This window comes from Carassius gibelio, chromosome B21, assembly GCF_023724105.1.
Source record: "Carassius gibelio isolate Cgi1373 ecotype wild population from Czech Republic chromosome B21, carGib1.2-hapl.c, whole genome shotgun sequence".
Classification (NCBI taxonomy): Eukaryota; Metazoa; Chordata; class Actinopteri; order Cypriniformes; family Cyprinidae; genus Carassius; species Carassius gibelio.
The window spans coordinates 25999696-26011793 of record NC_068416.1 but is presented as its reverse complement, the minus strand read 5'-3'; the positions used below and the strand labels follow the sequence as shown (position 1 = coordinate 26011793).

Here is a 12098-nt window from a genome sequence, read left to right as displayed (position 1 = left end):
ACCAAGTAAGTTGTGTACCACTGTATAACACAGAACCGCCATATTGCTCAGCCCTACAAAGACTCCTCATAATGCCGTTCACGCCGACATGATCAGACAATATCCATCAGCCTATCCATGAGCCATCTCTATCGGCCCTCGTCCCCATTCATCTGCTCATTAATATGATGGATGCCGTCTGTGAGATCCGAAACACTGAACATGTGAAAGAACACGCAATTAAACAGCAGACCAACGGCACGTACCGGCCACTTTTCCACTGATTTAGGGCGAACAGAGGGGATTGTGGGTAAGAACGGGACGGTAACGAGATGCACGGCTGAGATTTATTCCAGTCTTTCAGGCCGTATATCAGAAACAGATCTGTGTGATTTCCTGTTCTTCTGCAGATGTCATTAGCGTGTGTGTTATAAAGCGTAATGAAGGGCCCTGGAGGAGTCGTTTGTGATAATGAAGATGAGGCCTGACCTGCTCTCAAACATGATCGCTTGCGTGTTCAGACACACGCTTTCCTGCAGCCCATCAGATCAAGCACTGCTTCATTCACCGACACGCACGCTACAACATATGGCAAACATTGCCAAACATCAAAAAAGAACCCAAAACATCAACTCTAACTTTACTGGAAATAAGTACATATTTACACACACACATACATATACCTATGCACTGTATAGTTATAAGTATGTATGTTTGTGTGTGTGTGTGTGTGTGTAAACATGAACTTCTACACTATATATATATATATATATATATATTTCAGGAGTCTTTGATGAATAAAAGGTTAATAAGAGCATTTATTTAAATATAAATATTTTCTAATAATATACACTACTGTTCAAAAGTTCAGGGTCAGTAAATCTTCATTCTTTCTTTTTTTGAAAGAAAAAAAAATTCAGCAAGGACGTGTTAAATTGTTAAGAAGTGATTTATATTGTTAGAAAAGATTTATATTTCAAATAAATTCTGTTCTTTTTATCTTTTATTCATCAAAGAATTCAATTGTTGCCAATATTGATAATTCTAACAACAAATCAACATCTCAGAATGATTTCTGAAGGATCATGTGACACTTTATACTGGAGTAATGATGATGGAAATTCAGCTTTGCATCACAGGAAGAAACTATATTTTAATGGATATTAAAATAGAAAACATTATTTCATATTATAATAACATTTCACAATATTACTGTTTTTTTATAACAATAAATGCAGACTTGATGAGAAGAAGAGACTTCTTTAAAAAAACATTACAAGTCCTATGATCCCAAACTTTTGAACAGCAGTGTGTATATATATTAGTTTTTCCTAAAAAATATTTTAATTGAAATCAATCAATCAACAATCCATATATAGATAAAGTATACACATGTAAATTTGTTTTGCAATATAAAAAAAATATCTATATTCTAATATTGTGTATTCTGATATTTAAATCTGTTTTCTAAATATATATAAACACACACACACACACACACACACACACACACATACAGTACAGACCAAAAGTTTGGAAACATTACCATTTTAATGTTTTTGAAAGACGTTTCTTATACTCATCAAGTCTGCATTTATTTGATCAAAAATACAGAAAAAACAGTAATATTGTGAAAGATTATTACAACTTAAAATAATTGTTTTTACATTTATTATACTTTAAATAATCATTTATTTCTGTGATGCAAAGCTGAATTTTTAGGATCATTATCACATGATCCTTTAGAAATCATTCTAATATGATGATTCATTATCAAAGTTGGAAACAGTTCTGCTGCTTAATATTTTTTCAGAACATGTGATACTTTTTTAGGATACTTTGATGAATAAAAAGTAAAAAAAAAAGAGAAGAAGCTATGTTTTTAAAATAACAATATACACTACTGGTCAGTAATTTGGGGTCAGTATTTTTTTTTTTTTTTTTAAATAAAATCAATACTTTTATTCAGCAAGGATGTGTTAAATTGATAAAAAGTGATAGTAAAGAATATATATTATTAGAATAATATTTTGATAAATGCAGTTGTTTTTAACCCTTTATTGATCAAATATATTAGACAGCAGAACTGTTTCCAACACTCATAATAAATCAGAATATTAGAATGATTTCTAAATGATCATGTGATCGACTGGATGTCACATATGACACTGAAGGCTGGAGTAATGATGCTGAAAATACAGCTTTGCATCACAGTAATAAATGTTTTTTTTTTTTTTTTAAGTATATTCAAATAGAAAACTATCATTTTAAGTTGTAATAATATATCACAATATTACAGTTTTTTCTGTATTTTTGATCAAATAAAAGCAGGCTTGATGAGCAGAAGAATCTTCTTTCAGAAACATTAAAAATAGTAATGTTTCCAAACTTTTGGTCTGTACTATATATATTTATTATTTTTCTAAAAAAGTTTTTTTGAAGAACTAAAAATGCAAATTAACTTTTTTTCACTAGCTTAATTAATTTCTCTACTTCTACGGTGTGTTTTATTTCAATGGAATATTGCACATCACAAGGTTGTTCAGAAAATATGTATCTTGTTGATTATTTATAAAATCATTCTTAATCATTTTTCCCATGGTAACACCTGATGTACGTGTGCACAGATGGCAGTTGTGTGATACAGTCGGCTGGTGGATTATTAATCCAGCGTGTCTTAAAAGAATCTGTTTTCCTGTCTCTAGGAGGAAGTGAAATGTCACGGTTCCATATTTAGATGCAGCCAGATATTTTGTTTTGAAATGGAACAAATATCAGAGTGGAGAGGTCAGACGGGTGGAGAGGTGGAAAGCGGCACGATGATGCCAGATAGACGCTGTTTGTTGGCTTACAGTGTTTCTGTGAAGTTTGTGAATGTATTAAACACGTATTATCACAGCTATCTGTGTTCTTACCTTCAGGCGCTCTTTAGGGAGGGCCGTCGCACCTTTCTGGATGACCTCTTGAACTCTCTCCACGGACAGGTCACTTCCTGCCTGCTCCAGTCGCTGGCTGAAGAATCCTATCACCTGCCCCACACACACACACACACACACACACACACACACTGCTGTAAACACTGAAATAATGATGTCTGCACAGTGCATGAGATATAAATCCCACAATGCAATGTAGGTGACTTGACCTTCAAGCTCAAAAGTGATGAATGCATAAAAAAAATGACATCTGAGTGTCATTCTAGTACAGATATTTAAAGCGATCTATGGGTGTGTTTTATTCTGTGGTGTGTGTTTAAGGCTGCAGTGAGTCATGCGGCATCAATGCACCAGTGTGTGCGTTTAAACAGGGAATTTACTTCCTGACTTCTGTAGATTACCCAGAAACCCCCTGGGCAACTACAGCACAATATAACCGCAGCAGGTCCAGTGCAAATCTCTGCATCTACAGCATATGAACGTTTGCACGGAGAGCTTTGTTTTGAATTACACAGATAGAAGAAAAATGCAAGCTCTGTTCCTCCAGTCCAGTGAGCTGCCTACCTAGACAGCACATTTAGGCATCATTAGCACAGTACTGTGGCAGAACAAGTGATGGTAACAGATGGTAGTACCAGAGTAGGTTTTTGAAAATGTCAATGTTTTATTCATAGCTAAAAAGTAAGAATACAAAACACTTCCATCTCCTTAAAAATCAACTATTTCACTCAATATCTGTGTACCATGTGTTTTGTGCTCATTAAAATACTTTTTGTGTTTATACATAATATTTAGTAGAATACATTATATTGATTTTTTTTTAATCATTCATAAATACATTTTTATAGATAAACGTATTATGTGAAAATATTGTTTTTATTTTAAACTATCAGTTACAGATATTTTGAATGAATTTCTAGATTAAAGAATTTAGATTTCTGCTTAAAATATTGATTTCATATTTTTATTTTTACAAAAATGTTTTATCAAAGAATAATTTTATTTATAATTGTCATGTTCATATCATAAATAAATATAGAAGACAAAAATAACTCCTTATATTAATCTATTTCTATTGTGTGAAGTGTTTTCTTTTTTAAATTAAATATTGCAATATTGCAAAACACGTCGGTTTAGAAATATTTATTTTGCTGATTATTTATTTATAAAATTATTTATTATTTTTACCATGGTAACAAAATGTATTTACATGTATAATTTTAAACAAGATACATTTTACTTAATAAGATTAAAACAAATATACTGTAGAGTTTAAATATTATATTTTATATATTATATGAATGTACAAATATATTACATAATATATTTCATACTTTTATAAAGGTCTCATCAGTGTTTAGTGTTAACTAGAATCAATTGTGAGTTTGTACGCTTTACACATACAGTACAGACCAAAAGTTTGGACACACCTTCTCATTCAAAGAGTTTTCTTTATTTCCATGACTATGAAAATTGTAGATTCACACTGAAGGCATCAAAACTATGAATTAACACATGTGGAATTATATACATAACAAAAAAGTGTGAAACAACCGAAAATATGTAATATTCTTGGTTCTTCAAAGTAGCCACCTTTTGCTTTGATTACTGCTTTGCACACTCTTGGCATTCTCTTGATGAGCTTCAAGAGGTAGTCACCTGAAATGGTCTTCAACAGTCTTGAAGGAGTTCCCCGAGAGATGCTTAGCACTTGTTGGCCCTTTTGCCTTCTGTCTGCGGTCCAGCTCACCCCTAAACCATCTCGATTGGGTTCAGGTCCGGTGACTGTGGAGGCCAGGTCATCTGGCGCAGCACCCCATCACTCTCCTTCTTGGTCAAATAGCCCTTGATGCCTTCAGTGTGACTCTACAATTCTCATAGTCATGAAAATAAAGAAAACTCTTTGAATGAGAAGTTGTCTCCAAACTTTTGCTCTGTACAGTATATATATATATTTCATTATTAGTGTGTTTGAGTTGCTGCCGATGGAGAATATTTCTAATCTGTTCCTAGCAGGGTTCAGTTTCAGTTAGAAGGCCGCTGTGTTTGTGTTGTGAAGAGAGCAGGACAGAGCCCCTTCGTCTCACCGTGTCCAGGTTCTGCATGATGTCCTGGAAGGACGGATGTGATCTGAACTGCTCGAAGAGCTCGCGCTTGTAGAGCAGCGCGTACAGCAGGTTTGGGTTGTGATGGAGCGAGTTACTCAGACAGGAGTTTATGATCTCCAGCATCATCCTGATCACCTCCTCGATGACGTTCAGATCCTGAGCCTGAGGGAAAAACACAGAAAACCACAGCTTAGCTTATATTCACATAGAAAACTGCTATTTTAAACCGTAATGATATTTCACAATATTAATTTTTGATCCAATAAATGCAGCATTGGGGAGCAGAAGAGCCGTCTTTCAAAAACATTAATAAATGCTGCTGAACATAAACCACAAATACACCTGTGATGCCAAACATGCTGTTTATTAAGGCCGAGTACAGCACACTGTGTGTGTGTGTGTGTGTGTGTTAAATGGGTTATCATTCCCGTATGATCTGCTGCAGTCTGGGCTGAAACACATTTTCTAGGTCACACACACACACACACACACACACACACACTGCATCATCTCTGTGTTTCTGCCTCTTCATCTCTCTGTAGCCACAACATATAGATTTCAAGCATCATATTGAAGCAAGTTTGATGGCAGGGCTGTATGGATGCATAGTGTGTGTGATATTATCAGCTTTTACAGACAGTCTGGAGTCACTGTGTGACCTGAACACCCGTCTTTACATCAGCAGCTTGTTCAATGCAAACATTTTAGCATAAACTGGTATTATCATAGCACTGTCAGCTGTTACTTACAACTTATTTTACATACATTAAGTGTTAGGAAAAGATTCTTCTCTGCAGCATGCTTTTTGATTCTTTTGAGACAGAAAGACGTCCATGTACTGTAGCATGTGAGACGTCTCTGAAGAGCCTTCAGTATGTGACCTCTGACCTTCTCATTTCCTTCTCTACAGACTCTCTGCCTGCAGCCATCAGCCTCCTCTTCATGTTGTTCATCCGTTTCTCATCCTCAACACTGATGTCAGTTTCTGAGCCACAAATCTCTCTGGACACAAGCTAGTCAATGGAACAGAATGTGCAAACGGGTTTCCACACACACACACACACACACACACACACAGAGAGAAACACCACATCAAACGCTCTTTAAGTGGATGTGAACTGAACTGATTTTAGGAGATGACCGATCAGGAAAGCTCGAAAAAGAGGCCAGGAATGTACCAAAACACAGAACTTTATAGATTTAGCTCCAACGACTGATAAACAACCACAGTGTCGTTAAAAAACACTGCAAAGGCTAATCACATTTAAAACAAGAAATGAAAATAAAAGACCATCTGTAAAATAAAAGAGTTGACCAACAAGACAAAGAAAAACTTTTGACGCACACAGAATAAGCCTGTTGTGTCTGGCACTGCTGGGAAAGATGAGACGTATTCAAGACCTGGCTCTGTGGTGGCTCTCTAATCCGTGGAAAGACACACCGGTTCTTAGGAGGCTCGCCAGTCGAACAAACTCTGGACCAGCACCCGGTTAACACTGGTGGAAAAGAGATCTGACAAACATCCAGATCAGATTTGACATTGTGTTTTCACTGGAAGCAGGAAAAGACACCACAGGTTGAAGACTTTCCCTCGAGAGTCAGAGACATACAGTACATGTGTAAAACCCCTCAGACTGAATCAGTCTCACAGCAGCACCAGTGACGGGCAAACGCCAGCAGAACAACCGCTTTACTGGAAAGACACCAGGATTTGGCAAGACTGTGGTCTTGTAAACCTGCTCCATGATTACTGCGGTTAGTGCTCTGTCTGAGACTCACGCAGACGAATTCCTCTGGAGACTCACACACACAAACACACACAAGTAAACTGCGTTCAGTGTCCCCATACGCTACCATCTGTTAATACCTGAACACTAGAGACAGAACAAATGCCATTCTTGATGTCAGGTCACGATTAAAGGCAAAATCTGACCCCAACGCATGATGCAAGACAAGGAAAACACACTCTTATATCAGCTCTCCATGCAAACCTTGACCCCAGTGTTGCTGCATTAATGCTGAAGTGTGTTTTCTTGGCGCCTCTAGTGGCAGCAAGCAGAACTGCAAAAATAATGACTGTTTTCAAACGGGTTTCCTGAAAAACCTGCATCAGTGTGTGTGTACTTTGAATGGATTAAATGAAAAGCACGAATTCTGAGTATGGGTCACCATATTTCACGTCACTTTCACTTTAACTTTAAAGAAAGAAAGAAAGAAAGAAAGAAAGAAAGAAAGAAAGAAAAAGAAAAGAAAAAGCAGAAAGGAAAAATGTTAAAAAAGAAAAAGAAAGGAATAAAAAAAGATAATATAAAAGGAAAAGAAAAAATTAAAGAAAGGAAAAAGAATTAAATTAAAATTACACAAAATAGAAGAAAAGAAAAGAAATATTAAAATAGAAATAGGAAAAGACAAAGAAAAGGAAAAAAAATTAAACCAAAACAAATGAAAAAGAAAAGGAAAAAAAGAAAAGAAATGGTAAAGGAAAAAGTAAAGAAAAGAAAAATAGATGAAAATAAAATAAAAAAAGTAAATTAAACTAGATAAATGTCAAGAAAGAAAAAAGACAGACAGACAGAAAGAAAGCAAGAAATAATTAAAATTAAAAATTAAAAGAAAAAAAACAGAAAAAGAAGACAACAATGTTTTTGGTATTAAAGCTGAGATATTGGAAAAATAATGACAGTTTCCTGAAAACCCTGTATCAAGTGCAGAGGGCTCGAAATACTTCTGGCCTTAAAACTAGGGATGAGTTGCACCAAACAAAATACATTCATTAAAATACAAAAATGGAAAGAACGGAAGACAATTCACATTATAATCTCATTCAGATTTATTTCAATGGTCTGAATGTTGAGTTTGCAGTCCGGATGAAAGCCCCCGCTCTGGGTCACGTTCCTCACACCTTCTCCTACCAACACACGGAGAAAATTCCTGCCCCGCTTCCCATGACGACCCCCTACAGGTCAGAAAAGATCCGCGGACGCAGCAGTCGGGAATATTAACGGGGTGGGAGACCGTCGCCACCGTTAATAACCGAACTTAGTAGATACTTCTGAAGACAGGATCAGACCAGACCTGGAAATACTCATCTAGTTTCACCACGAACAGGTCGCAGGTCTGTTCAATCGGGTAAACGACGTCGCTTCGTGACATTTAGTGTAAAATTTAGGCCGTGAAGCAAAGCCAGTGAAAAAAGCACTGGGGAACCAGATCAAACCACAACTTAGAAAGACGCTGGAGGTGTCTAGACAGAAACAGGGAGTGATAATTAGACGAGAAGAACGTAGGAGTGAATTAGGGATGAGAGGATCTGCTCTACAGTACAGACTAATGAGATCACACACACACACACACACACACACACACACACACAGAAAGAGAGGGGAATTCAGGTCAGATGTTAATGTGTGAACAACCTGACTGTGTGGAAAGGCAGACGGATTTTTAACAAATCTTACGCATAAAAACACACACACACACACACACACACTCACACCTTCTTCAGACTCGAAGCGCTGCAGAAACTCATTTAAGGCTTTTCTAATCATCTCCACAGACACGAATGAAAGCTGTTCTTTAGAACTTTCTATTCATTACTCAATCACAGTTTCCACAAAATATTGGGCAGCACAACTGTTACCAACATTAATAATAATAATAATAATAATAATAATAATAATAATAATAAAGGTTTCTTGAGCTGCAAACCTGTATATCAGAATGATTTCTGAAGATCATGTGACACTGAAGACAGGAGTAATGATGCTGAAAATACAGCTTTGATCACTGGAATAAATTTCATTTTACTATATATTCATAGAGAAAACATTTATTCTAAATTGTTATAATATTTCAAAATTGTATCTGTATTTTTGATCAATTCAATGCAGCCTTTGTGAGCAGAAGAGGCACTAATAATCTTATTGAACTCAAAGTTTCGAATGGTAATGAATAATTGAATCAAGACAATACAGAGTCAGAGAAACTGGGATAATAGCGTTAAAAAACTAAAACCATCAAAAGTTTTGTTGAAATAAAATAGAAGGTTAAATAAAATAAAATAAAACTAAATATTTAAAAAATGTAACTTCTTTTATTTTAGCTGACTGCCAAGGCAACATTTCTCATTTCCATTCCATTCAACTAAAAAAAAAAAAAAAAAAAAAAAAACTATATAGGCATTAAAAAAAAAGAAACCAAACCTTATGAAATGACAAAAACACACATCATCAGTAAAACATTTTATTTAAATCAAAATGAAAATGATAAATAAAACAAAAATCTAAATAAAAACACTCAAATATAATGGTTTCTCAATGATGCTGAAAGAGCAGTGAAGGGAACGATGGTTTGGAAATAGAAATCAGGTGTGTGTGCATCGAGAAACAGACAGAAAGGAACAGGAAGTGCACATGCATCCAGTTCCAGACAGTGATTAGTCATCCAGTGAGAGAGATGTCTGTGTGCAAACATGCATGAGCGCGCGTGTGTGTGTGTGTGTGTGTGTGTGTGTGTGTGTGGTCTAATGATCAGCTAATGACTGTGATGTCAGTACTGTCTGAGCCAGAAAGAGGCAAACTCACATCTCCATGGTTACAAGCCCTTACACTCTCAAACAGAGGTCAGGGGGCAAAGGTCACGCAGCCGACAGAAACAAGAACGGTTGGCATGGCAACACTCAGGTAAATCACAGTCTTCAAGGTGAATCAGACGCTCTGCAGAAACAAAGTGAATCTTTTGGTGCTTGGCTGAGATCTGAACACGACTCGTCTGATTTACATTAACCCGGGTGATGCATTATGATCAGCTGCATTACATACTGCCGTTCTCAGCGTCGCCCGTCTGTAAACACTCAAGAGCCTTCAAACGACAATCATGAGGAGACAGATGGAGAGGGAGAGAGGAGCAGAAAGACGGTTTCTGACCTGTATTAAGATACGGAGACATCCCATAATCACGCGCCAGCAGACTGACTCTCTTTGTACAGATCAAAAAGCAAAACTAAAACTATTAAACATATTATATATCATATATTTAAACTAATATCAAAATATATTTAAATGAAATGAAATTAATTAAAACTTCAGCTAGTAGCCATTGCAACGTTTCACATGTTCAATAAAATTATCACATTTAATTAAAATGAATATAAAAAATAATAATAATAATTCAAAATATAAAAAGTATACAAATATAGAACATAAAAATACAAATTAATTCATATTAATTTGAATAAAATAACTAATAAAAAACAATAATAGTGTCTCAATGATAAAGCTCATAATAACTAAAACAACGATACAGATATACAAGTGAAACCTACAAAGTGTCTAAAACTGAAACTAAAATAATTTAAAAAAAATAATAATTTTAATTTGAAATAAAACTTTATTTAGTCTAATTGTCAGGGCACAGTTTCACATTTTCACTTAGGTTAAAATATAATAAAAATTCTAAATTTTATTTACTAATTCAGAAGATTAATAAAAACTGTGTAATAATAATATTATCTTAATGCTACTATAATAACACTGGTAGAGAAGTGTGAAAGATCCCAGCACATCACTGAGACCCAGAGGAACGTGACGAGACGCCACATATGTGCTGCAATCCTAATTAACACTGAGAGCCATTAAAAATGTGCAAACACATCTAACACACATCATTAAATATGTGGTGCACAGAAATGATGTCACGTGGGTTTGTGTGTTCATTACAAATCACAGCTTATAACTCGCTTCGATTTACCACATGCTGCAAATACTGAGCGACTCGGATACAGATAAATACCCAGAACAATTGTACCAGGAACTTTTCTTCCCAGGAACTATTTCCCCCCCGCGATAAGAGTAATATTTTGAAAATGATCTGAATAAATGGTGGTTGAAATCACAATGCTGCGAAAAGTCCCTAGTTCCTGGGTAAAGTTCCTGCGGTGGAAACGCGGTTATAGTGAATGAATCTAGAGCTGATGTGTGCATATCGACTGGTTTATGTTTCTGAAAGCAGCTGATCCAGAGCTGGCGATATCCGTGTCATCAGATGCTATAAAAGCTCTGTATGTACAGACACACATCTTCATCTGTTCCCATAGAATGAAGGAAACCCCATGATGATAACAGTGACAGCAGACGAAAACAGTGTGTGCGCCAATGTCGTCTCTCTTATAAGATATGACAGTGGAAAGGCTTACAAAATCAAATGTAGTCTAAACTGGTGCTTGATAACGTCAGTTTAGGACATCCTTCCCATAAAAGTCTGAGAAACGGAGCCCCCCCAGAGCTGGAGCTCAATCAGGGTCTGGGAAAACTGGCAATGCACAGGCCTCTTAAAGCTGCTGCTGGGATAATGTCCTCACAGAGTCTGCTTTACACAACAACAACAACAACAACTCAAAAAAACACACAGCACACAATCAAATTGCTTCCATAAGTGCAATAATGACACTTGAAAACACCCAGTGCCATGTGCATTTAATGGAACAATGAATGCACAGCTATTTAATCACTTTATTTTGTCTGTAAAATATAAATAAAAAAATAAAACATAAAATATAAAATAAAATAAAAAATAAAATATAGATAGATAGATAGATTACTAACCATTTAAATAAATACTAATCTCACTCAAATAACTTATGAACACCATCAGAGCTGACGGCATATTAAAAATACATGAATAGCAATAATAAAATTAATAATAATAATAATAAATATATCTATCTATCTATATATTCTTTTCACACACACACACACAATTATATATAATTTAAATAATATAAATAACATTTTTATATTTTTAAATATTTCATAAATTACTTTAACTTCTATTATTGTTGTTGCTGTTATTACTATTATTAACTTATCATGATAACTATAGTTTATCATTATTTATCATTTAAATAACTACTAATTTAACTCTAACTTACAAATGATTCAGAGCTTGCGATGTCATATTAACAATAAACAAATTATTTTAATTGATTAGTATGAATTGTATTCTTTAAATAACTTTTAAAACTTCATTAGAGGTCTAGATGCATTATTATTATTATTATTATTATTATTATTATTAT

The 12098-nt window shown here is 34.9% G+C and overlaps 1 protein-coding gene across 2 annotated transcripts in view; it reads right to left on the bottom strand.

The window, feature by feature from the left end:
- Positions 1-12098, bottom strand: part of dym (dymeclin) — a 67943-nt gene that overhangs the window by 18674 nt on the left and 37171 nt on the right. For both annotated transcript variants that reach the window (XM_052588652.1, XM_052588651.1), the window contains exons 15-16: positions 5003-5185; positions 2895-3008 (exon numbers count right to left, since the gene is read on the bottom strand). In XM_052588652.1, coding sequence (XP_052444612.1) covers positions 2895-3008; positions 5003-5185 — 297 coding nt within the window. The remainder of the gene's footprint in view (positions 1-2894; positions 3009-5002; positions 5186-12098) is intronic.